At 37.5% G+C, this 26,472-nt stretch overlaps 2 protein-coding genes across 4 annotated transcripts in view; one reads left to right on the plus strand and one right to left on the minus strand.

Moving 5' to 3' along the window:
- Positions 1-1,932: 1,932 nt before the first annotated feature.
- LOC128791250 (protein FRA10AC1) overlaps positions 1,933-26,472 on the minus strand; it is a 33,470-nt gene continuing 8,930 nt past the window's right edge. Inside the window, exons 1-14 of one of the 3 annotated variants that reach the window (XM_053948695.1) lie at positions 21,509-21,698; positions 17,314-17,390; positions 15,235-15,327; positions 15,106-15,151; positions 14,226-14,302; positions 13,463-13,546; positions 12,898-12,982; positions 9,648-9,693; positions 6,814-6,927; positions 5,772-5,814; positions 5,226-5,350; positions 4,583-4,621; positions 3,225-3,309; positions 1,933-2,796 (exon numbers count right to left, since the gene is read on the minus strand). In XM_053948695.1, coding sequence (XP_053804670.1) covers positions 2,754-2,796; positions 3,225-3,309; positions 4,583-4,621; positions 5,226-5,350; positions 5,772-5,814; positions 6,814-6,927; positions 9,648-9,693; positions 12,898-12,982; positions 13,463-13,546; positions 14,226-14,302; positions 15,106-15,151; positions 15,235-15,327; positions 17,314-17,390; positions 21,509-21,541 — 990 coding nt within the window. In that variant the 5' untranslated portion in view covers positions 21,542-21,698 and the 3' untranslated portion in view covers positions 1,933-2,753. Of the gene's footprint in view, positions 2,797-3,224; positions 3,310-4,582; positions 4,622-5,225; positions 5,351-5,771; positions 5,815-6,813; positions 6,928-9,647; positions 9,694-12,897; positions 12,983-13,462; positions 13,547-14,225; positions 14,303-15,105; positions 15,152-15,234; positions 15,328-17,313; positions 17,391-21,155; positions 21,204-21,508; positions 21,699-26,472 lie in introns of those variants that run through there. The other 2 variants (XM_053948697.1, XM_053948696.1) reach the window with 2 other exon arrangements.
- Positions 21,809-26,472, plus strand: part of LGI1 (leucine rich glioma inactivated 1) — a 28,863-nt gene continuing 24,199 nt past the window's right edge. Inside the window, exon 1 of the mRNA XM_053948692.1 lies at positions 21,809-21,848. The gene's annotated coding sequence lies outside the window, so the exon portion shown is untranslated. The remainder of the gene's footprint in view (positions 21,849-26,472) is intronic.

Here is a 26,472-nt window from a genome sequence, read left to right on the forward strand (position 1 = left end):
TCCAGAAAAAATATATAAAATTTTGACAGATGTTATATGAAATTACTGAATGAAACCTAAGATGTAAAATTCAAACCAAAAATTGCAATATTTGTAACTTGGATATTTAGGTTTTTATATTTTGTGTATTTCCTTCATCTGTAATTCTGTCATTTTCCTTCATTCTCAATACTGTACAAAGTCCTAGAGTAAAACATTTCTTTCACTTTAGGAATGCACAACACAATTCCCTAGCTCTTATCTATAAAAAGCAGGCCCATGGTACACTGAATTTTTTCCAAAATTACCAATGACAAATCTGTAAATTATAGCCATTGTAGCCTTTTGATCATATGCAAATGGCTCTCCCACAGTTCCTAAACTGACAAGCTTTTATTGTAAAAATCTAAAATAGCAGACCACAAACATCATACTTTACATACAAGTAAAAGTTTACTAAGATGCACCAGCATATCTACAGCAGGATCTGCCTTCAAGGGCATTTTAAAAGGCTCATGTACTCCCAGTGGATCTCTTTCAAAATGCAATAAATTATTTGAAAACTAATTAATTGGCATCAATTTAATCTGAGGGAGAGCAAAGCAGAAGTAAAGCACATCAAAATTCCCATTACCTGTGTTTCTACAACCAAGAAGACAGACTGCACACAAATTAGCTCTTCACAAACACTGATCTTCCCCCCAGGCCGTTGGAACAAGTCCACTCCATACCTGCCACTTGGGAAGCCAGCTCCTCCTGTGGATGGAGGAAGGCAAGTGGCCACCATATTAGACACAGGCCTGAGTATTCACTGGAACCAGTTTCAAATCTAAGGAGATGGATGTCAAATGCAACTCCTGCAATAGAGAAATTCAACATTCAGACTCAATCCTGCCACTTTTCCTGCTCCTTTGAACAAAGCAGACCTATGCTTTTTTTTTTCCTCTGAAGGACCTTCCATATCCATATGGAAGGAAGAATGAGCAATATGCTCTTTATAAACCTTTCTAAGAATGCTCTATGAACAGAGATATTGTGTACGTTTATCACTTGAAATTAAAGGAATCCACAAAAAAACTCCAAACACTTACAACATTCTGACTTGTAAATGAACCAAATATTTTACGCAAACAGTTATGACATAAAACTGGATATTACATTAGTTTCTGTATTAAATACCACTGCTAAAGAAAACCATTTCAAGGTTGTCTGATAATGTAATTTTATTTAAACTGTATTAAATTATGTATTTAATATGTATAGTGTAACTTTTTATAACTGTATTTTAAAGACCTAAAGAGAAGCTAGTCATTCAGAACATAAACTTAATATACAATACTTGAAGCAACAAATATAGCAACGCAGTCGACAAAAGCCCCTTTGGGCCAGTTGCACACGTTTAAGCAGATTGCTGCAGATTGGATTTGACTATCAGCCAAGCTTGCAAGATGACAGAGAATTAACCTTTAAATCCCCCTTCTTACCTAAAGAAGCCTTCGTGCAAGGATATGTTTATTTCTCACTCAAGGACGCCCTAAATATGTCCTTGTACTGTCATCTATTATGTAAGTACAAAATGTTTAAAATGTAATTATGTTAAGTAATACTTGTAAATAGAGTTCTCAACTTATTCATATGAGTGCACGTGAAATGTTCATAAATACACTACAACCATCTCTGCTGTTACAGTGTCTGCATCAAATACTTACTAGAAATGCTTTCTGTACCTACAGTGAGAAGTAGTTATCAAAAATATATTTTATACAACATTAACTTCCTCACATTAATATGAAAACTTAATTTAAAAAATCTGACCTTCGTATCCAAAGTAATTTTCACCAGACAGAAAAAATATTGGCATGGTACCTTTTCATGTGCAGTCTATCTCTTTAGAAACATGACTGAATGAATGTTTAAAGATGTGTTGCAATTCAAAGAATAAGATGAATCCAGTAAGTTTCTCAAGCAATATACATGCTTTATTTGTATATTTAGGATTACACATGAAAGAAGGATTAACATTCAATCAATGGGAAGGAAATCAGAAGACACAGATAACATAAAAGTCACGTACATCTCCAGTAGAAAGCCACATGTTATTTTTTACACCAAAAATTTCACCAACCAATCATATTTTTATAGGTGGAATTGTAAGACACATCACTTTACAACTAAAATTTAAAAGAAATTTTTAAAGGAGTAGGAAAGATTTCAGACATGGTTTACTTAACTCAAGTAAAACACATATTTGACAAAATTTGAGCTTCTCCAATAGCATTTGAAAATATTTACAGAGATTAATACCCAAATATTAAAGTCTAAGTAACCAATAAATTTAAGGTTATTAATTCTTGTTGAATAAATTATAAATATATTAAAGTGTATGGCTTTAAACTACTCACAGAATCTTACAAAATGCTCCTTTACAAAAATCTGGCAATAACTGAAGTTTGGGATAAAATAAAAGCAGTGAACTTCCTTGTTGTAATGTTAATAAATTATATTCTTGTTTGCTTAAGTTTGGGTGCCATATATATTTTGCACTGAACAGGAAAAATTATTTCTCTTGTTTCAAGAGTATGCAGCCTACTACAATAAACAGAAAGTTTTTAGATTTGAAGCCTTCTACAAAGAAAATCCACCCAAATGGTCCATATGAGTGACTGTAGAAAAAGTATGCTGGCAGATAGGGGTCTCTGTAAAATTATGACTGGATTTCCAGACTTCCATCTTGACAACTCATGAAGAAAATCAGCCTACATCAATTGCAAGTTTTAGAGAAATAAATCTTGAAAATACTCATGAAACTCCTCTTCCCTGTAATAACAAAAAATAAAAGTCAGAAAGTTCTGCTTTGGATTTGTACCTAGGAGATAATATTTGAATAAAAAAGTTTTAGCAAACTTCTGATTAGAATTGTAGAAGGGATAGATAATTTTGACTTACACACTACATTCCAATACCCTTCACATTGCCCTGTGTGAGCTGACCCTTAGTGCTATGAGAATAATGGTATAGAGGGGGTAAGGCAGCAGTGGTATGGTAGTGGCTTAACGAAGGTTTTCCTCAAGAGTTATGTATGTCTCCTCTTTAAAAACACATTTTTTGGTTCACTGCATGGAAAGAGATTTGACATAACCGTTTATGTGTCAATACTAATTGAAACACTTGGGACAACTCTGTCTTGCAATTCTGAATGGACCTTGTACGTTTCAGTAGCCACAAGTTCACTCCATCAAACTAACCGTGATTTTTCATCTGCTTCTCGTAGAGGACCTTTCCAAAAGTCAGTGTCTGAAGGACCATCTTCAGCATTGCTGTTATCTGAATCTGGTAAAAAATTTAATATGTTTATTAAATAAATTTTAAAATAATTTATCATTTTTTAAATTAGATGGTCTATTGCTAGAAACAATGTTTAATTGCAACCATGAGAATAAACAGAACACTTTGCATAAAGTGAAAATGAAAATGTTTTGCAGTGTTAATTAGTGTAGTATCAAAAAGATTCTTAGGTATCACAAAGCAATGTTTTGGTCAAACATAACAACAGCCATGTCAAAATAATAATCTTGACACAACAGAAACATAGCATTTTTTTCCCCAAAACTAAATAATTACAAATCCAGATTTACAATACAGTTTTAATTTATGATATTAGATTATTAATTACCTTACTTAATTGATAGTTCTTATCAATTGTGACTTATCAATGAAATTATAAGAAAATATGGATTATTTCATAACTATTTCATATTACTACACAGGAATTTCATATAAGACACTCCACCCTCCCCTCCCCCCACCCCCCACCTCTGAATCTTCCAATAAGTTTCCTGACAAAACAAATACTTGTTGCATGGTCCAAATCATAAGAAAACTGCTTCAGGTCTTCCTGTATCTAACTGGGAAAACCTAGGGGGTGAGGACATTCTTAAAAATGTATAGCAGAGCAGAGCAATCAGTGCAAACAGTCAATCACTTCTAGACAGTCTGCAACAAGAACTGGCATGACCAGGAGACGGGGCCTGTCTCATGAAAAAAGAAACTGGAGACTGCAATCACTGAGATACAAGCAGTGACTAAGCACTGACTGAATGCATCCACCTGCAACAAGTAGGTCTCTGAGGTACTACAGGTAGTTGAAAAAGACATTAATTAAAGCCTAAGATTTATTTAAAATATTTTTTTTTAACAGAGTATGTATCAGTATAACTCCCTGAAGGAAAATGTAGCAGCTATTATAGCAGAAAAATACTATCTTTACATAGTACAGACTACAAAACATGAAATTATTAACAATGTACCTATTTTCGTATTCTCTGCTCTTTTTTGGAACAACCTGACCTCTCATTTTTCTGGTTATTTTCATTCTGTTATCTGCCCACATTTTTATTTTTTCATTATACAATTTCCTTCTTAAAATTCCCTACACTTTTCCTCCAAGATGTGTAAGTCATTCATTCAAACCTTTGTATTTCTGCTTGTTTCAGTCAGCATTCTTATCATATAAAATACTAAAACAGACAGCTAATAAAACTAAGATCAATGACAACTGTCTATGATGTTATACAACTTATTACAAAGCCATAAAGGATATTACCTTTATCAGAATTATCTGAATTGTCTGAAGAAACCTGATCTGTAAAGAAACATCAAAATAGAAAGAAACTCAGTAAACTGCTTTTGGTTTTATCTGTTACCTTATATTGTTTACAAAGATATTTCTATGACAATTTATTACACTAAACATGTGCACATGCATGCACACAGCACATTCAAAGTAAGAGAGCAAACACTGAAATAAAAGGATTTTTTTTCATGAGTGCAAAGGTCATCAGTTTGAGCCTAATTTTATCAACCAAAGATCTCTGGTGTAAAAAGGTTATCTAATATTTCCAAAAGGTTTTCAACCCCAAAGCCTGATGGATTGGAAAACTTCACAACCCTTTCTAGTATGCAACATTCAATGCTTGCATGAATTTCCCTTGCAGTGCACACTTTTCAAAAGGCTGTCCCTCTTTGTTAAATATAAGAAATTTATCTTTTTTCTACATCTAAATTTCTCTAAGAAATGTACCTTTTTGACTACCTGTGTTACAGTCAAGAATGTTACGTATCTGTATGTATAACTAAATGTATTTATACATAAATATATGTCTCCATCTATGCATTTGCAGCAAAACTAAGGTTCAATTAACCTATCTGAGTATTTTAACAACTGAAGTTTTAAAGTTTAAATTTACCTTTACGGGTCTTTTTTTTGGACTTCTTTTTTGCTGAACGAGACAATTTTGTCTTCTTATTTTTGGGCTCCTTAGAGTTCTGTTCAGCTGTGCCTCTTTTCTTGCATGTTTTGATTTCTTTCCTCCTTTAAAAAAGATGAATGTATACCTCCTCTGTTGTATGTACTTCTTATGCAACAGTAAATCTGAAGTATTGAATTCAGTCAAATGTGTCATTTTTTCAGACACCTATCAGTAGTTAAAAAACTGATCCAGTTAAAAAAAAAGTGCTATTAGAAACAGAAAAAAATAATCACTGGGCTGAAATTAAGCAAATGAAATTTCTGTGGTGGTTGGGATGGAATTCTTCCAGTCTGAAGGGTTCTGTGCTGTCATTAGCAGAGTAACCCTCAACAGTGGCTTTATAAGAACTCCAGAATATTTATGCTATTTCCAGATAAATGAAGTTCCTAATCATTTCACTGAAGTTTTGTCCCTATGTGCTGTTCATCATAATTGTAACTTATCAATAATTTAGTCCCCATTATTTTCAAAATATTTCATTACCGGTGATGGAAGTTTAGTTTGTGGGAACATTCTGGACATAGTCCTGAAAAAGAAAAAATGAGAACATTGCAGCCAAGAATCTGACAAGCATAATTAACAAAGCTACAAAACTAGTTAGAACTAAATCTTTCAACATCAGTAGCTTTTCCTTCACTAGTATCACTAGTTACAATGCAATTGCAGTCAGGATTGAAAAAATACATGATGAGAGTCTCCAGTACAAACCCAGATTTTACTAAATGTGAAGGACGATCACAAGTTTAGCACTGGCAGCGATTCATTAAAGAAGTATCAGTGCTTCACATGTACAGACATCCCATTTATGGATCCTTGTGGACAGATGAAATTCTTCTGCAATTATACTGAAGACATTTAAGTCTCTTAGAGCTTTGTCAGATACCAAGTGCTCCCACATGGAGTGTCTTGTGCACAAAAGGAAAAAGCCTCACTACTCACTCATTTTACACAAAGTAACTGTTTAAACTGTACTAAGTTTAATTATCTGATAAATGTATCATCACATACGCAATTCTGAATTAGAAAATCACAGTCAAGATGTAAGGATGGAAAATTGCTTAACGATAGAACTTTTAGAAGTTATTTTAGAAGAAAATGCAAATATTTAAAATAAAATCAGTAGAGTTAAAGATGTGCAAGAAGTTGTCTGGTTCAAAGCCCTAAGGACTTCCAAGCCAAGTAACTGAATGAGCAATGACAATGCTGAAATTCTCCTTGCAATGCAGTATTGTCCATTAAATTAGAAATGCTTCTATACAAAACAGCTTATAGCCAATTATTCTAATTTTATGACATGCTAATTATACAGAATAAAGTTCTTAATATGTAACAACTTTGTCATATATAATGATAACAGGTGTTCTCTCTAAATCAAGAGCACCATACTACCACCTGTGATTAATTCAACAAAATGATCTCCTATTCTGCATTTGTCATGGACTCTTTTCACTGGGTCTCAATACCATTCAAAGTACAAGACACTTTTCTTCTTTTAAGAGTACATATCCTAGAAGGGCTTACTTACTCAATTTCACGAGTGCATTCCTCTTTTCACCATGTTCAACATAACCAAAATTCACCTCCCAGCTCTTCAGGCCTTCATTCTCATCACAGTGTTTATTTCCACAGGAAAACTGACCTGCAAAGAGTCAAACCCAGCAAACTGTGGTTCAATGATTAACATTGATAGATATGGGGTTGTTATTTCCAGTCCTGCTTGGTTTTTGCTTTCCATTTTTTCCATTTCTTTCAAATTAAAAAAACCCCACAAATCTAAAAATAACATCTAGATTAAGGAAATAATAACAGGGAACAACAAAGCAATCATACTTGTCCAATATTGCCTATTTGCAAAAGAAAAAAACATAACTGTGTTTTGAAATGTATGCATAAAGGTATACATTATGAAATAATAAGCCTAATATGAACTCTGAAAAAATGAATATCACCAGGATACATCCTATACCCCAAATGATTACTTACTTAGCAGAGGATGATGGATCAGAATTTGTGATTCAGACATGCATCTTTAATGACATCAAACTATTCAAAGTATCACATTTGTATAATATGAAAATGCTCATATGCTTTCTATGTAACTAGTGTACCTGACATACTGAACATAAAATTTGTATTCTAGTGACTATCCATAAATACCTTTCTTTCAAGAAAGGGAAATTCAACTTTGTGAGAAATGCTATGTCAGCTTTAAAAGCTTCCTTTGGTTCATTATGTGAAAGCAACACTGATTTTAAAACAAATCTGTACATAATCAATTTTGTTTGCACCACAGAAGTCCCAGTATTGGAGTAATAAAGATACATGCATTCCCTTTGCAGAAGACTGATTTGTATGCAGAGCAGCAGAAAGGATGTGTATTAACAGGCTCACAAGCAGGACTGTTGGTGAACGATTAACCTCAGAAAATTCTGCTTAAGCAGCTAACTAATGGATTGGCAGTGTCCTCAGATACTTCAGTTCTGTAATGAAACACCACTTGCAATGCAAACATTTGAAGTAAAAAAAAAACCCAGAACTCTCATTAAAAAAGCAAGTTTCAAATTAATACACATTAAGTATGTTTGACCCTATGTAAGGTATGGCTATCAGTAGCCTGTGTCATAGCAATCTCCAATACGATCTCCTTTCAGAACTTATGGCAAAGACTGGAAAGATGCCAAGGAAATAATTTGGCATTTACAATCAGTAATACAAGTGTCACCTCTTCTTTCACTTATCCTAGCCCTTCTTCTTTGTAACCATGCAAAGATAGGCACCAAATGCAAAGCAAGCAAATGTGAGCACTCCATTCCTGCATGCCCTTGTTACCACCCCAAACCTTAGTGAAAGTGCAGCCAGCAGTGGTTCTCATCACCACTGTACTGACACAGCTACATCAGTACATACAGTAAGTACATACAATGCTAATGCTAATTATCAGACAGATAGGTGTACATGTGCTATTACATTTAATTAAGCAATTGATGTGGCTGATTTATATTTTAAAATAGCATAAAAGACCCACGTTTTTTTTAAGGATTGCTTGGGACCGCACTTGGAGAGCGCGTCCGACCCCCGCGAGAGGGTTGGCTTCTCGCGCCCCCCTGTGGTGAAAGAGAGGATTTAGCCACTCTTACATTCCAATTGCTCGCTTTTCATTAGGATTCCATGAAAAAGCTTGAAATACATAATTCTGCACTTTCTCCCACATTTTAAAATATGAAGTACCACATATTAAACGTACAAAGCTACAATCTTCCCCCACGAATACATAAAAATAATTTACTTCGAATACATAAAAATAATTTACTTCTCATTTAATTTTCATTATCTTGTTAAAGTATTCGATAAAGCATATAATTATTATCAAATATAACTAGCCGTTAATATAATGTGTAGCGCTGAATGCAACATATGACTACAACTACCTTTAGGGGCTTTAATATTTACGGTTTAAAAATCCCCACCATTCATGTTCATGCTTTCTACTCTGAAATACTAATTTTTTTTTTAATCATAAATGCATTTCTAACTTTTTGAAATATATTACAATACAGGTGTTTACAGAATACAGCTGTTTAAAGAACTGTAAACTGAGTGAAACTGATCAGCAGTACAACTTCATGCAATATTCTGGCATGTGCATCCATGACTTCTGAAACCCACATGTGTAAGAGAATCCACCCCAGGAACAGCAATACCTCATTCCTCTCACTTTCTTGCTTGTTCAGCATGTTGAAAAAGCCCAAGCACCTCAGCCATGGAACAAGGACCACTGTGCAAAGTCCCAGCAACACACTGGTAAGAGTTCTCACCCAGAATTAAGGTACTGATTTAGAGGCAGGACTGGGAGACGTGATAATCATTCCCACAGAAGCTTTCAAAACCAGTTTAGCCTAAAATAGGTCTCACACAAGAAACTTTAATTTAAAAGTCAACATTTTGCAGAACAGCACTGGAGAAACTGTTAATCAATAAATGATTTCCTGAAGAAAACTACTGAGAGACTTCAATTCCAGGTATCAAAGGCTAATGAGGTAACAGAACTACTGGAGAAAAGCAGCTAAAAAGCCCACACATTAAATTCTACATTATCAAACATGTTAAGGTGGTGCTCATTACAAAACTGACCTTGTGAAAATAAACTATATGCTCTCTTAATTGTAATATGTGCAGATCAGTGTGCAATCTAAACATATGTAGCATAAAACAGGAAAAATAGAAGACAAGTCAATTTATTTTACATTATTATCTGGTAAACTTACCAGTACCATCAAATATCATCTAACAAAATTATGTCCAAAAGCAGCAAGAGGAGTATCAAGAAGAAATGGAACACAAAATGAAAGACAGCATTACCTTTTCCTGAAATTACTTCTTTCTCATGTCGCCATCTAAATCCAAACTGTTAAGATAAGAACCAAAATTGAGTTGTGAATAGTCAACATATTAAGCACTGTAAAGACTAATTTCAGTTGATTGATGTCCTTCATGTGGCTCATTCTTTTAATTCTGGTCATGAAAATTTAATTTTTTCTCTTTTAATTAAAAGTATCTCTCTGCCTCTGCTCTCCAGAATATTATTTTTTTAATAAAAATACTTTAAATATTTATATTTTTATTTTGACAGGAAGTCCTCCATTGAAAAACAATTACAAAAGTAAACATATTAATATTTCCAAGTAGAAGGTAAGTCGGCCTAGAAATCTGGAAAATGAAAACAAAATAATAAAATGCATTTTATGTAATGACCAGGTGTCAAACAGATTTCATTTCTTAGCAAATAGGAGACGCTTCCAATCTATTAAGCTACAAAACAAAGTACAGAGACAGCAAATAAGGAATTCTCTAGGAAAATAAGACAACAAAGGGAACATTTCCAGTCCAGTGCATATCAAAGTAAAACTTAAATGCAGAACACTCTCGTGTGCTGAACTGCAAAGCTGACAACAGAACTGAACTATCTGACAATACAGACGGTCATTTATCAGCCTCAAAGTTTGCAGACAAGATGCACTGAAGGTTCAAAGACAACCTTGACCTAGAAAATTCTTACCTAGGGAAAATGTCAGGAGTAACAGACCCAGCACAAGCAAGAGCTGTCAGAACACCCTTCCACTGTCTCTACGTAGCCTCACACCAGAGGTTCACATGGGCATTTCTGATTAAAAGGGAACACCAGTGAAGACCAGGCCAGACTGGTCATCAGCAGGTGAAGCAGCCTGGGAGCAAGAAGGGTGAGTGGGTCTCCAGCTCTGGCTGTGAGAGCACCTGTGAATCTCTAGGGATGGGAGCACGGGAGTCCCAGCCACATGTGTGTATGTGTGAATGAGCAAAACAGTCTGGACCAGCAAATGGAACGTGCCTGTGCCTTCAGGGGCTCAAATGTCTTGGGGCTTCTTACTGTTTTCTTCTGAGCTTCTGTCTTTGAGTAGGTGGTTCTGCTTATTTTTCAGATTCTCAAAGGAGATGCTGCCATGAAACCAGTCCCGACCATTATCCAGTCCTTCATAAAACAGTGGTTTAACTTAGAAGAAAAGTTCCTAAAGAGATCTGAGCTACAATCTCTATCAGAAATCTTTAGAAAAATTATCTGAGTAGAAGATTTTGGCCAGGAGCAGAACAATTACAGCTGTGAAAAGACAGATGAGCACATATGTGCAAGTCTCAATCTGTGCAATATATGTATTTAAAACATGACAGAAAACTGAGCTCCAACTTTTGCTTTCACACCAAGTAGCGTGATATAGAATCATAGAATCAAAGAACAGCTCAGGTTGGAAGGCACCTCAACAGACCACCAGCTTCAACCTTCCATGGGGAAGGGAGCCCAGATGAGATTATCTATCACCCTGGTCAATTGCATCTGAAAAACCTCCAGCAGTGAGGATTCCACTGTGCCACTGGCGAGGTTGTTCCAGTGACTGAATATTCTCACTATAAAAGAATTTCTTTCTTATATCAAGTTGAAGCATCAACATGTAAAGCATCAACAACTATCATGCAAAAGGCCAACTAGCTGAGAAGCTATCATCTACCCTGCACTTCTCATAGCACCAGCACTGCAAAGCAAAAGCCACAGGGGCCTAAAGATATCCAGCTTCCAGTTTCTGGAGATGCAGAAAAAAAAATTAAGGCAGGAAAAATCTGAAAGCACAGATTGTATTCCATCGGTGTGAATGGGATGAGCAGCTTATTTAAGACTTCCAAGAAAAAAGCCTGCTTTGAAATCCTTCTGTACCAAACATGGGCATAGATAAATCGGTCACTGAGAAAAATCTCATACTTTTTTCTATTTTTCTAAGAATTTCTAAGAAAGGACTTTCATATGATCAGAGTGTATTTGAGAAAAGAAAGCATATATATTTTACAAATTGCATGGCACAGCACTTATGCTGACATGGCAATTCCAAAAATAGAGGTAATGACTTAGGAGCATAAATGGGAACAGAGAGTGACCTCAAAGTTAGGATAGACACACTTGAAGTCTGACAGGGAAATACTGTTCACACAACACAAGAAAACACACACACACACACAAAAAAAAAAATCTGGGGCAGAACAGTTTCCCACAAAAGACAGCAAACATATGGAAACTTGGCACAATAGTGAGAGAAACAGAATCTGTAAGCATGCTCAAGGGAAATCAGCTGGGGGGATGGGGGACGGAGCGGACATTGGGGGATATGAAATAGCTACAGGAAAATAAAATCAAATTTAGTCAAAAAAGAAGGGAAGGCATCTTCAGCATTTTAGTTTTTGTTGATTTTAATTGAATTTTTGCATTTTATTGTCCCAATTGTCTTTAGATGACTGTCATCTTTTCTTCCTAATACAGCTAAGCCCAGTCCTTGCAAGTATTTACCAGTGAATGTAATTTTCAATACTATAAATAGTTGAAAAGAACTATAAAAGAACTATATAGACTGGGTTACTGTGTGCTAGAAACACAGTAACATCTGAGTTCAGCACCAGTCTTTGGAAAAACACAATAGAAAATTCATGTATACTCTCTGACTAAGAAGTTAGTCAGCCAAAAACTTGGAAAAAACAAAGGCTGCTCCAGTTAAGAAGAAAACCTGGTGCTGGAATTGGGGTGTTCCTCTTAAGAAATTCTATTTATTTACAAGGCACATACAAATCCTGTTTCCATAAACAGAAAAGAACAACCAGCAAAAGATGCTGCTTTAGAATAGACTTTTCCAAAATTGTTTCTGCCAGCATTCAAGTACAAAACTCTTTTTAGACTTTTTTTTGAACAGTAACATTCCATGGGTTTTTAGGCTTCATCTACTGCTCCTCTCCAAACAACCTCTCCAGCCTTCTTTCTTTAACCCCTTTGCATTTTCTGCCTTTCACACACAATGTACCTCTTCATAAAACATCATCTGACAGAAATGTTCCTATTCCCACAGAAGCATATTTTTGAGGCAGTGACAATGCTTGGATTCAAACTGCTGTTTGTAAGTAACTTGACAAATTCTCACAGCTGCCTTTCTATGGAAGTGGTACTAACATTCTGGTTTTACAACATATCCACAATCATAAGGCAATTTTTTAAAAAGGTTATACTTCAAAACCCAACATGATTTACAGTAAGGAAAAATACCTTATTCTCTTTGTATCTGCTGAGATCTGCTATACAGTATTCTTTGAACAATTTGTCATAATATTTCTTTGCAAGCCTCTTCTCCCTAAAACAAAAAGTATTTTTAAATTAAATATAGAAGACAACATAATTCACTTTACAATGTAATGACATTACCAAGACAAAGACATGTTGTTTCATTGAAAGAACACAAGTTGTAGACCTAGAAATGCAACAGATACACAGTCATTAAACTAAAGAGTAATTTCCATAAAACTGGAAAAATAAATATAAAATAAATCCACAGTACATACTAGACTGTACTTTTTCAAACTCTGCTTTCTTCAGAGTTTTTGAACAGTCATTTGGATCTCAGAGAATCACTATTATTTATTAGATCTCTCTGTAATCAATTCATGTTGGCATTTGAGCAATATTACAATATGAAAGACCTTCTAATGGTCTCTCATTTTCAAGTGCATCAAAGAATGATCAAGTCTGCACAGTAATTCTTAATTAGTAAGAGAAACCACAAATTTAGTACAAGTGATCTAAAAATAGCATATCCTATAACAGTTTCAGGTACCAATTCATGTCTGCTTCATCTTCTTCATTCCACAGGAATCTATGGTTTTCTCTAATAACATCAAGATCCGTCTTGTCATTTGCTCTATAAAAGGACACACATTTTTTTAGTACAATTTAACATTAAAATGAAAATCCATCAAATAATAATTTAGTAAGCATCAATATTTTACAGTTCTGATCTCTACCTCACAGCATAAAGGAATACATTTCTATGAAATAAAGCTATCAAAAATGTATTCCCTGGCATACTTGTTCCCAAATAAAAAAACTCATGGTTGAAAATGGCCACTGAAATGGCGGATGACTCGATCCTGTCTGAAAACACTTTTTATACTCCTTATTGAAGACAGTGATGTTAAAAGGCAGTTAGATAGCTCTAAAGAAGTTATTATTCTGGACAATGGATAGCAATTCTGCACATTCAGAAGTATTTCAGACTGTTATTTTGAAGATTCTGACAGATATTTCTCAATGTACCCTCCATTAATGATCACCTGTCATCCTTCCTTTTACATAACAAAACAAGAATAATTCAGCTCATGGTAAGTTCTTACCTAAAAATATGAAACCAAAATGAAACAAGGCAATTTTGTGTTTGGGTATTTCCAATTACTGTAGTTACCAAATTGTGACCAAAATAACTAGTGATTTGATACACAGCTACATCCACCTCTGCCCCCAAACCTATAATATATATTTAACAGCTTCACAAAACAGGGAGCTTTGAGGTCAGGAGGGGAAAGGTTGCTAATGGTTCTTACCCAGATCTTCGGAAATCTTCTATTTTGCCACCATAGTATAAAATGTAGTCATGCACAAACTTCTTATGTCTTTCATACTGAATAAAGTAATTAAGGATTGTTTCAGAACTTATTTCCTTTTACCACAGTTTAAAATTAAAAAAAAACCCAACCAGAATAGTTTTATATATTTAAGAGAAAGACTTTTCTCCTCACAAACAGTTCAGTAATTAAAAAAAAAAAAAAAAAGAATGGAATTAATTAGGAACTTTTACTTAATAACCTCTCATAGAAGCTAATTTCCAAGTACAGGAATTCTAGGCAATTTCATCTTTAAAACCTCATTCTTCATTTATAAAAGTGTCTTCTGTTATCAAAGATGCTCTGTATGCATATACACAGAAACATGGTTCACTTTTTAGCTGTGATTTAGACAACAGCTTCTTTGTACTCCAGTTTTGGTTTAAAACAGGTTTGTACTTTTCTATTACAAAAACAGTCTGGCTACTAAAATGGAATAATTTGTTACATTTTTACCACCAACATACAAATAAAAGTTGTATGCTTTAGTTTGGAAATTAAAATAATGGAAAAATATGTAATGCTTCTTAGAACACTTTGGCCTCAGTGTGAGGCCAAAACAGAAACATAATTTGAAACACATTTTGTACCACAATTTGAGCAAAATATGTAATTACGTATTCAGAAAATAAGTGTCTTCAAAAAGAAAAACTTTATATATGGCTTCTTGAAAGATTTTCAATTAACTTTTATCTCAAAAGCACAAAGAAGCTCCTCTGAAGAATAACTCTGATTGTGATAACTGAGAAATCCCAGTATTTTACCATAATGGATAACCTGTGCCCCATCTTCAAACTTGAAAAATGAAACAGAAGGATACAGCATCCATTGATATCAAATGAAATCTTCTTTTTCTTGCTTCTTCCCTGTTAATAACAAACATGTTCCAGTGAAAACTATCTTTCTATTAAGAGGAAAATGTCTCACAAAAGCAGTATATAAAAGATACCTATCACATTCTTCAGCTGCAAATTGTCTGTGAACCACACTGCCTTGTTTTGCTTTCTGGAATGGCTTTATCAGAAGGGCATCTTCCTGTATTCTAAAGGTGGGAAAAAGGAAGAAAAGTTAGTCAAGAAGTTTTCATAAGCAATAAAATTTTCATATACTAAACCTTGCACTATCTTGAGTAACAAAAATTGTTATATTGCTACTTTCTACAAGAATAAAATGAAACTTCAGAACCAACATCACCTTGGACTTTACCTCATTTGCAGAACAAAATCAGAAAGGCATTTGCTTCCAGCTGGCATTTAAAGGCAATTGCTTAAAACAGCAATTTGTAATATTTGTTTTTATTAATATTATCACTGTAGAACCACAATGATAAAACCTGGAAGATTCCTGTTTCACTCTAACATTTAAGGTCCTTTACAAATCTCAGCTACACAGGAAAGTAGGAACAGGAAGGACAGTGCATTCACTGAAAGAGAGTGACTGGCAGTAACCCTATTCCACCCTTTCATGCGAATGTCTCAACACCTCATTAAACAGCTCTGCCTCTTGTAGTGCAATCACGAGAATCACAAATTTAAAAGTCAATTACGATGTAATGAACCGTACTTCAGTAGGCAGCTAAAATTACTTTTAGAGTTCAACAAAGTAATAAAAAGTTAAAGATATACATTTTAGCTAGTAAAAGGTATATTTATTTAATTTCATTCATAAACTGAAGTGAAGAAAAGATTTTTTTCCCATAATTTTCAGTGGCAGAAAGCATGGTAATCAGAAACCTGAAGAAAGCAAGCCAGGGAATTAGTTTCTAGCTACAGAATATAGGACTATAGAAACTTAAAAGTATCATTTACTCAAAAGGATCTGTAAGCATAAAATTCCCATAAGAAGGGTCTATAAAACAGTAATTTAGAGAGAATTTAAGACTACTATTTTCCTTAAAGTGAAAATAAATACAATGATAGAGCAAGAAAAGGAACCCACATAAGATCCCTACTGGGAATCAGCAGTTGTGTGCCAGAACAAGGATAATGATGGTACTTTTGAAAGACTCCTGATGGTTACTTAATATTGCACCTAGAAAATGGAATGGTAGGATGTGCAATGGCACCTAAAGAAAATGAAATCTGAATAAAACCAGTCCCTATTTTAATAGAAAACAGCTATATTTATAAAATAAATGAAATGTCTCAATGCATGCTATTATTCCAAATATTAAAACATTATTTTTTTTGCCTTCAGAATGCAATCAGACACTAAAAAATCCATTCTTTCAATTCTTTTATAAAGGAAAAATATGCAAGAGTCCTAAGAAAGTTTCCAGAAAGTCTTCTAAAATAAAGTCCAATAAAAGAGCAAGGGAGAGACAGAAAAAAGTAAGAAAAGTATATGCAAAATGTAGGCCAAATATTCAGTATGGTGCAGAAAGTGTCAAGGAACTACAGTACAGAAGCAAAATAAATACATAAACAAATAAAAATCTTTACAATACAGTCAGATCAGACTACAAAATTCCAGGTCACTAACTGTCCAAACCACTGAAAGTATTGGCCAAGGTCATCTCAAATAAGAGATGTGCACGTACGTTTCAAGGATTGATCACAACACAATTTACCAATTCCCAGGTCTCTTCACAAACTAAATAATAAAGAAGTAGCGTCAGTTCTTCACTTTATATCTCTATGTGTTTTAAATCTACAAAGCCTGCTTGGCTTTTCTTGCCTTGCTCTCCTAGCAGTTCCATTTGTCCTGATGGATCGCAGTGCTGTGAACAGCGCTGCCAAAACCCAGCAGTGGATAATAATGCTTGGAAAAACAAAACACTCTGGTCCAAGAACTGAGGGGCAAATATACACCAGATGGAGATGGCAGAACAGCTCTTTAATCAACTGCCCCTGGAGATGACAAGCTTTGGCAAGCTTGAGATGAGGAGAGGCAGAAATCAAAGAGATTGATTTTTTCAAAAACTATTTCAACACCAGACCTTACGCGCAACAGCATCATCTTCTATGCACACTAAGAGGCCATTTGTACAAAATACATAATGCAAAGTGTTAATTCTGTACTACATTACCTTTTAGCTTTTTGCAGAGACTTCTCTCCACTCTCCTCATCACTAAAATCAGAATCATAGCCTCCATGGCCACGTGCCTGAAAATAATAGACCAGTCAATATATCTGCTAATGTAATATGGATATGGCATAATTACAAATCAGTACTGTCCATCATGCATAAATAAAGACAGAAAGGCAGAGAGCAAGCGAACTAGTGCACATTCTCACATGTCTGAACCCAACAAAATTCCACAGACAATGCAGAGTATATTCCAGATAATACAGGGCCAAGAAAGATCACTTTATAAATAATTTACATGCATATGTCCTCAGATTTAATGTTCACATAGATGCAGCAAACTAAAAGTATGATAAATACCTTAGGTTTTTATTTTCTAAACCACCTTCCTTATGTAAGACAAAGGTGAAGCCCCCTCCAGGGGCTCGAGGACAGCAAGTGATATGTCCACATTAAAAATGAAGGAAAATGGGAATAAAAGTTTCTTGGGCTGTGATGCAGCATTTTAGATCATTAGATCTTACACTGGTAGCTGGAAATCTGATTGAAACAATAAATAAAATACAAAAAAACAATATGCCTGCAAAAGTGTATCACCTCATCAGCACAGCATTCCTACCAGAAAATGAAACCTTCTGTTCCACACACTTTGGGACTACAATGTTAAACTAATGCATATAAGAAAACCAAAATATCCATATCATAATGCTTTCAAATGACCAAGCCCAGATGCATCCCCTCATTTTTCAAGGCACAGTTCCATGTTCAATTCCTTCAGGACATGCAACGGCTTAAGTAGATCTCATCTCCTCTCCCTCACTCCTACTCTCAGTACCCTTCCTTCCAGTTACAGTTGTGAAAGTACACATGAACCAGACCAAACAACTCACCCAAGTTACAAAGGAACCTATGTAAAAAAAGATTATTTTAACCCAGATAAGTTTCCTTACAGTTCATCTGAGCCCCCACATCCTATACCAGCCAGCTGAAGGGGCAGCACAGGGAGAGAGCAGCCAGAGCTGGCCAGCGCATAAACCAGCATCAACTCCGAACAAGCTCTTACACAACTGAGGTAAAAACAAGAGGGATGGTTATTAATATAGCTGCACGTGGGAAGGTTCCACACACACTACCAAAGTGTCTTGGTGAGACTGTGGATAAGAGAAGACAATGGGTTAGAAAGCAAGCGCGCTTGATTCAGCTGATTCTTATGTTACCTACAGTTATTCTCCTGCTCAGCCAAAAAGCTGAGAAAAACAAAATCTGAAAAAAAGATACAACTCCACAGGATGATTTTGATGAGGTGCCTTCTCTTGATGCAAATGCCTTGCAGAAATGCCATGCTGAAGAGTCAGCTGTATCCTCTACTGACATCTACAACTGGTTTGTATCGTGCACAATAAGTAAAACTCTATCTTCTCAAACTGACAGTGAAGGACTCTTTTTAAAGTTTTTTTAAAAACCTTTACTATTATTAATAATAATAATAATAATAAACAATTATCATAATGTTCCTCCCACTCTTCTGGATGCTTCTGAAGAACACATAACTCTCCTACATATATACATTTCAATAAAAGCAAATCAGAACTTCTTCTGAATTATTTTCTATTTCCCATGAGACATAAAAATTGTCCATTACCAAACAAAACAGAAACAAACCAAAAAAGCAAACAACCTCCCCAAACAAAACCCCAAACCAAATAAACAAGTGCAGATGTCTGCTGTAAACCATCCTCATGCACTGGCAAAAAAACAGCAACAATGTAGCCTCATAGCTAGGTGGTTCTAGTAGCCAGCCCGTCACTACTTTTACGAAGCTTATAAGGTGTTTAGAACTAAAGTCTGAACACTCTATGAGTATACAGCAAATATATTTATACTTGGCCTCTAAATTTAAAAAATATCATGCTAATCTGGTAATGTTTTAAATGGCATTAGTAATACTTCCCAAATGAACATCAAGAGCTTCTTTCACACTCAAAAAGGGAAGTAAGTTCCAGCCAACACCATGAGCATGAAAGCCCTAGACAGATGAAGTACTGAAGCAGGCAAGAAAGCTCAAATGAAAGGAGATTCTCACAAAGCAGTTGCCTTTGGATGATGTACCCCAGGAAAGGAACAAACATCCCCACTAACCAGTTCTCAAGTGATTCCAGGAATGATTAAAATAAAAGAAAAAAAGACGCAAGAAAAGCTACTCCAACAGAGTCATACTGTACAGCTCTCAGAAGCTGACTGCCTTTTGTAAAGCTGACTGTGAATGTAAGGGCAGGTATGGCTAAGCACCAGGCTGCTTTTCCAACAGGAAAGCTCTTCACAGCTTCAGACATTCCTCTGAATCACTGTAATACCTCATTATTCAGAGTGAAAAAGGACACAACCCATGACTGATGTCCTGACACTTGTGGATCACTCCTCTGTTGAGGCAACAGCAGGACAGACAGGCCCTGCACTGGTGCTGGGTTTGACAGCAGCAGCTCCAGCAGTGCTGCACGACGCTCGCGGACACTGGGACCGAATGCTTTCTAACCTGACACCTTAGGATGATTCCAAGATGACCTGACTCTTGGTAAAACATACCTACTTCATTTCATAAACCCCATCAAAGAACCTCATCTATAAATGAACCTTGCCATTCTGGAAGGACAATGTAAACAGACACCTACAACCCCAGATAAGGAAAATATGTTTAATATTTAACTGTAGAAATACACGAGCAAATACCAAAGCATTGTGCCTAACCTATCAGATATAGGCATGGACATGCATAATCATCAACAGAATTTAAAATAATTACTTCCACTATTTAGTAAACCCTTCAATATAAACTTCCCTTTGATGGAATGCTTCTAGTTAATTACTAATACAAATACTAAGTCTTTTCTCAACACACAAACCGGAAAGCTAACTTAAATGGTACAGTGTATTTTGCTGTTGCGCCAACTTCGAATTTTTTATTCTCAAACAATAAAACAAACTGAAACCACAAAATTAAAACAAGCACAAATATGCTTTGGGGTACATTTAGCTCACACTTAAGTAATCCAAACCTCTTGGATTATTTAATGATGAAACAGCTGGAGACAGAACAGAGTCCACTAAACTCTCGGCTCCTAAAACCCACACAAAACACAGTAAATGCATGAACGTTGTACACAACTGATGTCAGACTGAGATACCAACTCTTGACATCAATCCAGGACACTACAAACTGCCCAGCGCTGCATTTAAAGCAGGTATTTGCATCCAGAGAAGGCACCTTCTTTAAGCCTCTCCAATGGGGTAAACACACACTGGCGAAATGTGTCCACTCCTCACCACAACATGTGACTGAACATGAAACAACAGTCAAGAAGAAGAAAAAAGGCATAACAATCCTATAAAATATTCCCAACTCGTGGCTCCTGAGCTTGGGCCCAGTCTTGCCACTGCCCCAACACGCAGGTCTGTGGCCGTGTCTGCTTGCAGCCCAGATGTGACCAGGAACAGGCCCGAGTACTCATTATAGTACAAACTATTTGGGGAGGGTATGAAGGAAGCACAGGACCTATAAGAGGACTTGAGGAGCCATCCTTGATGGATAAAGGATGCTGTGTGGAAGGTCAGAGTGCTTCACTGCAACATGCTCTTCCCACCTTGATGTTGTCTATGAAGCTCTGCCAGCCTCACTTGGGGAAAAAAACTGAGAATAAGCAACTAGCTCCCCTGTAAAAGCTATCACAAGGAGTGCCTGCGTATACTGTACAGTGAACGGCCCTAACAAAGAGAAAAGGCACTCGCAAGATACTGCCCCTTTATTACAGCTATGAAAGAAAAAGTAGGAGCAAAAGATAGGTAACAGCACACGACGACATCGAGGATTAGAGCTCCGTGGAGCTCCAAGGAGGAACCGAACACCAGCCAGTCGGACGCAGCTTCCGAAGCCGTTCTTTCTCGCTTGCTGTCCCGCAGTGGCCCAGCGCTGTCCCGGCCCGCCTGACCCTTCCTCCGCTGCCGCAGTGGGGCACAGGCACGGCTCCCCGCCGGCCCGTCCGCCACCCGGGGAGGGTGGCTCGGCCCTTCCCCCCACGGGCACCGCCGGGCCTCTCCGCCCGCCCCGGCCCCGCCGCCGTGGAGGCCGCGGCCTCCGCCGGGCCCGTCCCCGCCCGCCTCTGCCGGGCCCCCTCCATCCCTCGCTCCCGGTTCCACTCACGGCCGCGGAAAGGCGCAGCTGGTTGGGCTCCATGGCCGCGGCGCGGCGAGGGCCGCCTCCGCCGCCCGGCCCTGCTCCCGGCCCCGGCGCTGCTGTGCGGGCCGCTCCCGGAAAGCAGGGTAGAGGCGGAGCAGGGCCGCACCGGGGGCTCCCTTCCTCCCTCCGTCCCTCCCTCCGCCGCGGGCGGGCGGCGCGGGGCAGCGGGGCGCGGGGGAGGGCGAGCCGGCGCGGGAGGGGAGGGGAGGGGAAAGCCGCTCATCATGTTTAGGGGCGAGGGGAGTCTCCCTGCCCGGGAACCCGGTCAGCGGCCCCGGCTGCCGCGGTCTCCGCCTCTGGGAAGGTAGGACTCAGCCGCAGGGGCTCAGAGAGGCCTGAGTGCGCCCCTCTCCCCGGCCCGGGTCGCCCCTGCACCATCCCCGGCGCTTTCGGGCAGGGCAGTCCCTGTGGTGGGGGCACGGGCTTAGACTCCGCTGCGGTGCCGGGGCTCGGCGGAAAGGGTCCCTGGGGAGGGATCGGGGAGGCGGGGGTCGTTGTTCGGGCGGGCACCGCTCGCGGAGAAGGGGACCCCTCCGGGCGGAGGCCCCGGGAGGCGCTCTGCGGTGGGCAGCAGCTGCCAGGCGTGCCCGGGACGTGCGCGCTGCCCTCGGCGCGGCGCAGACCGCGATCGTGGCCTCGGCACGGCGATCTGTAACACTGATTTCTGCCTGTGCCAGCGGGTTCTCTTCTTTTCAGTCGCATCTCGCAGTTAGAAGAACGAAAGGCAGTATGTGACTCAGTTTCCCTGTGAGGACCGACGGCAACTGGGCGATAAGAGTTTGGTAGCCTGTGGGTTGCATCATAAAAAGGAGCTTTATAAGCCAGAAGTATTTGCTGATAAAGTAGCTGGGAAGCACCAGTCTTCGGCATTAAGTCATCAGATACAGCAATTAGCTGTCAATGAATTGATAGTTTCCCATCAAATGCAACCTGAAATGCTGAGGTCTGAAATGCTGTAGTCCATCACAGGTACTCTCTTCTGGACTGTGTTTCCAGTTGTGTTATTGATTCCTGGATAGTTAAACCACAGACACACTTAATACCGGGAAATATTAAAAATTTAAATACTGCTGCTCCCCTTGTAATGTGCAAATTGTAAAATATAAGTTGTAGGTAGCTGCTTTTTTGCAGTAAGACAATCACACACCATAGCTGACAGTGGCTTACCTTGGCTAGTAAATCTCTGGTTTCAGATTTTTTTTTCTCCTGACCTAGTGTTTGTGTTACTTGTTATGCCATTATTGCTGTGAATGTATGCAAAGATGATGCTAAAGCATCCCATGGAAAGGAACTGAGTGGCACTGTGCATATTTGAGAGTATGCAGTATTCTGCTGAAGTCCTACTGAATGTGGCCCATTTCCTCTAAAGGGCAGAGACTCTGTTGCAAAAATGGAATTATCCTAATTAATAATTTAAATATATCAAAATAAATAATGTATACCCTCAAAGCTGTAATAGCAGGCATCTTTTTGTTGTTCCTGTCTTATGGAAATGACAGACTGCTTTAGTGTGAATGAATCCTGATATGATTCTGGAAACTGGGCCAACATATCATTGATTATGCACTTTGAAGAAGAGTGGGAAAGGTAGAGAAAAGATTTACAATTCTTGAATCTCTTGGCATTGTGCTGTGGCCACAAAGACTGCATATACAAAAAATACAGTTTCTGGGACAGGAAAATTCTGCAGTGAGTCCAGCTATAGCAGCTGCTGTAGATGCTGAAGTTATGTTATAAACAGCTTTTCTGAGAATAGCAGCTAGATAATTTCATCTTGCTATGCTATGCTTTTCTGATGTCTAACTGTGTTGCTTTAGAACATCACCTGACTGCATTTCATATGTGGCTACAGTATGCTACAGCTGGGGAATGGGTTCAGAAATGGCCTTCTAAATAAACTGGAAGTTGAAACTGAACGTGCCCTTAGCCATTGGTATATGGATTATACGTTGGTCCAGTGGGAGTATCTCCGTAGTTTAATTCCAGCAACAGTATGTTTTGACACCAAAAAGGTACTGCTGTCATATGAGTCCCACAGGACTGGAAGATACAGGAAAAAGAACAGACGAGATGGGCATAACTCTTTACAGGGCAGGAGGTTTTAAGTGGGATTTTGATGACTGTACAGCCAAACCTTTGGAGTACAGCTTTCCTTTGCAAGTAAGTCAATCAATGCCAATCTTTACAAGTAAGTCAGGCTGCCACTGAAGAGGGCATTCTTCTTGAACTGGCCCCAACGCTCATCTGACCACTCTTGCTGAACTGCAGAATTTAATTTTCTGCCACTCTAGCTCCTGTGATTGTCCTGATCTGCTATCTGGATGAATAACCCTGGTGGGACAAAAAAAGGTTAGGAATGGGACAGGAGGGAAGTGGGAAATGAGAAACAGGGGCTGCCCTTTCAGCAGCAGCTCTCTTTTAGATCAGGTCAGCAGTAATATGAAACAATAGTCTTAAATTACAGTAGCCCTGAACTTTGTGGTCCACAAAGGAGAAAACATCACTGTAGCTTTAACTTTCATTCTGCCCTAAATCTAGAATGGGCTAAATAAAGTATGAGACCTGGTGTATCAAAAAAGTTTAAGTCAGACATGGTACATACATCATAGAGATGCAGAATTCAAAGTATACCTGACATACTTATTGAGCTGTTCCTAAAAGGTTCTAGTATAGGAGATTTCACAGCTTAATACCTTAATCTATTAACCTCTTAGGTATAAGGAGTTTTTCCTACTATCTAAGAAAAAGTCTTCTTTGTTGCTGCTTGAGTTAATTTCTTAGTGTCCTGCACTAGTTTGTACAGAAAGCAAGAAGTGATCATCATTTGAATAACATTTTAATCCTGGAAGACATATATCCCCACAGTTTTCCCTTTTTGCAGCCTGAGAAGGTACTTCAACCTTTCTATATAGGTTACATATTGGAGAACTCTTACATTTTATTGCTCTTTTTCAGACTCAGATTTCTCTGTGTATTTTTAAGAAATACAAAGTGTAGGTGTTTACTCCTTAACAGTATTTAGCCAGGAAGAAACACATCAACCTTTCTGCATAAGATGATTGCCTCCTAAGATCTTCTGGTAAAGTTGTAAACTCAATAGCCTTGGATCTGATGAATCAAAATTATTTTGGTTAGCCAATTAAAACATTGTTCCAATTTTTAATGAAGCAAATAAGACGGCTTTGCCAGCCGGCTTGAACAGGCAGCTACCACTGGTATGGAGAGCACGGGCAGGGCAGTCACTGATAACTACATCCATTGTGAGCTGTTGCTGCAGACTACATTTGAGTTTGATTATGAGACAGTAATGAGGAACCATCAAGAATGCTAGTAAAACTGATATTTGTCCTGTTTAATCTTTCCTCTTTCTTCATTAAGTCAGTTCTTTTGTTGACAAATGAAGAAATTACTTTCTAATGCTGTTTGATATTGGCACCTTCCTATGTCCTACATGTCTATGAAGTAAGTTGCCAAATAATTTATTTTTGTGTCTTCATTGTACGAACAGTACTTTGGCATCTGTCATGTTCCTGATTTTTATCTCCTCCTATTTGAAACCCCCTAGTAATTTGTAGAAAAAGCAAGTAAAGCTAAAAATGGACGTTCACATATGCCAGTAACATCACATTCAGTAGCTGTAGCTCTTTTTCATATAGCTGTACCAGTTTACAATTTCAGGGATGTACTGTGCCTCCCAACAAGCCCTGAGGAAGGTCTACACTAAAATCAGGCAGCTGATTCCCAAGCTTAAGACTTCCTGACAGTCAGGGAAAACCAGTGGGGCTGCACATGAGGGGCAGTGCCTCACACTCACCAGTTCCCATCACAGGTACTGGTAACTCCAAACTAGTCATTAATGATATTCTGTGATAATCTAGAGGCTATGTGGAGATAGCAGGCAGTACATACCTGGTTTGTCAAATTCAATAAGTGGTGCATTCCACATTTTTTTGTCATATGGGGAATATTAAACATGAATCTTAACTAGCCACTAGATGTCAATGTTGCTGTGCTAAAAGGCAAATGCAGTTTATTTGTTTGGCTGATAAAGTAATTTTCTCAAGAAAAGAACTTCTGTATTTAAAGATATTTCCAGTATAGGGTTAGTTACAAAAAATAATCACAGACAAGCCCATGCTATGTCCATTATTTGAAGAGCAGCTGTGTAGTTTTATGATATTTTGAAGTTGCAATTAGCATTTCAGTGCATAATCATTGTTCGAAAAGTGCCTTTGAAAAAACAGTATCTGATTGATCATCAGTTTCCTTCCTTGTTCTAAAATCCCAGACCTTTGTATAAGTAGCCACAACCATTGTATTGATTTCACTGGTTAATAAGATAAAATAGAGCTAATAATACAGTATTTAATCCTATTATAAGATTACTGAATTTCCTAAATTCCAGTTATCTGTGGACATTTTCCTCTTAATTATTTCTGTTTAACACCATTGGATATCAATGTCAGATACATTGTGTGGAGACAGAATTTCTAGAACATGAAGGCTTCTAATGTGATAAGCATTTGGAAAACAGAAATTTTGAAAATGTGTATATCTAAAGGCAGATCCAACAGATGATGGCATTTTAGAAGGATATACAAGGTAGAATTTGACCCATGGACCTTTGTTATTCCTGGCTCCTCTACCTCTAGGGTGAACAAATCACTGCCAGTCTCCACAACCACTTACTGCCTAGTGCACTGAAGGTGCTGTTCTATTGTCTGTGTCTACAGAGCATTTATTTTGAGACTGAAGTTTGGAAATTGGTTTAATAAACGGTCATGGAAAGCTGAAGAAGATAACAGTACACATCTTGAATTCAGATCAAGCTTGTTCTGCTGTTAGGATAAAAACAAATATCAAAGGCTCTTATTAAAAATAAAGTTGAAAGTTCCTGTTGAATTTTCTTCTCCCAAGAAGTCAAAAAT

The sequence above is a fragment of the Vidua chalybeata genome, chromosome 8 (assembly GCF_026979565.1).
Source record: "Vidua chalybeata isolate OUT-0048 chromosome 8, bVidCha1 merged haplotype, whole genome shotgun sequence".
Taxonomy (NCBI): domain Eukaryota; kingdom Metazoa; phylum Chordata; class Aves; order Passeriformes; family Viduidae; genus Vidua; species Vidua chalybeata.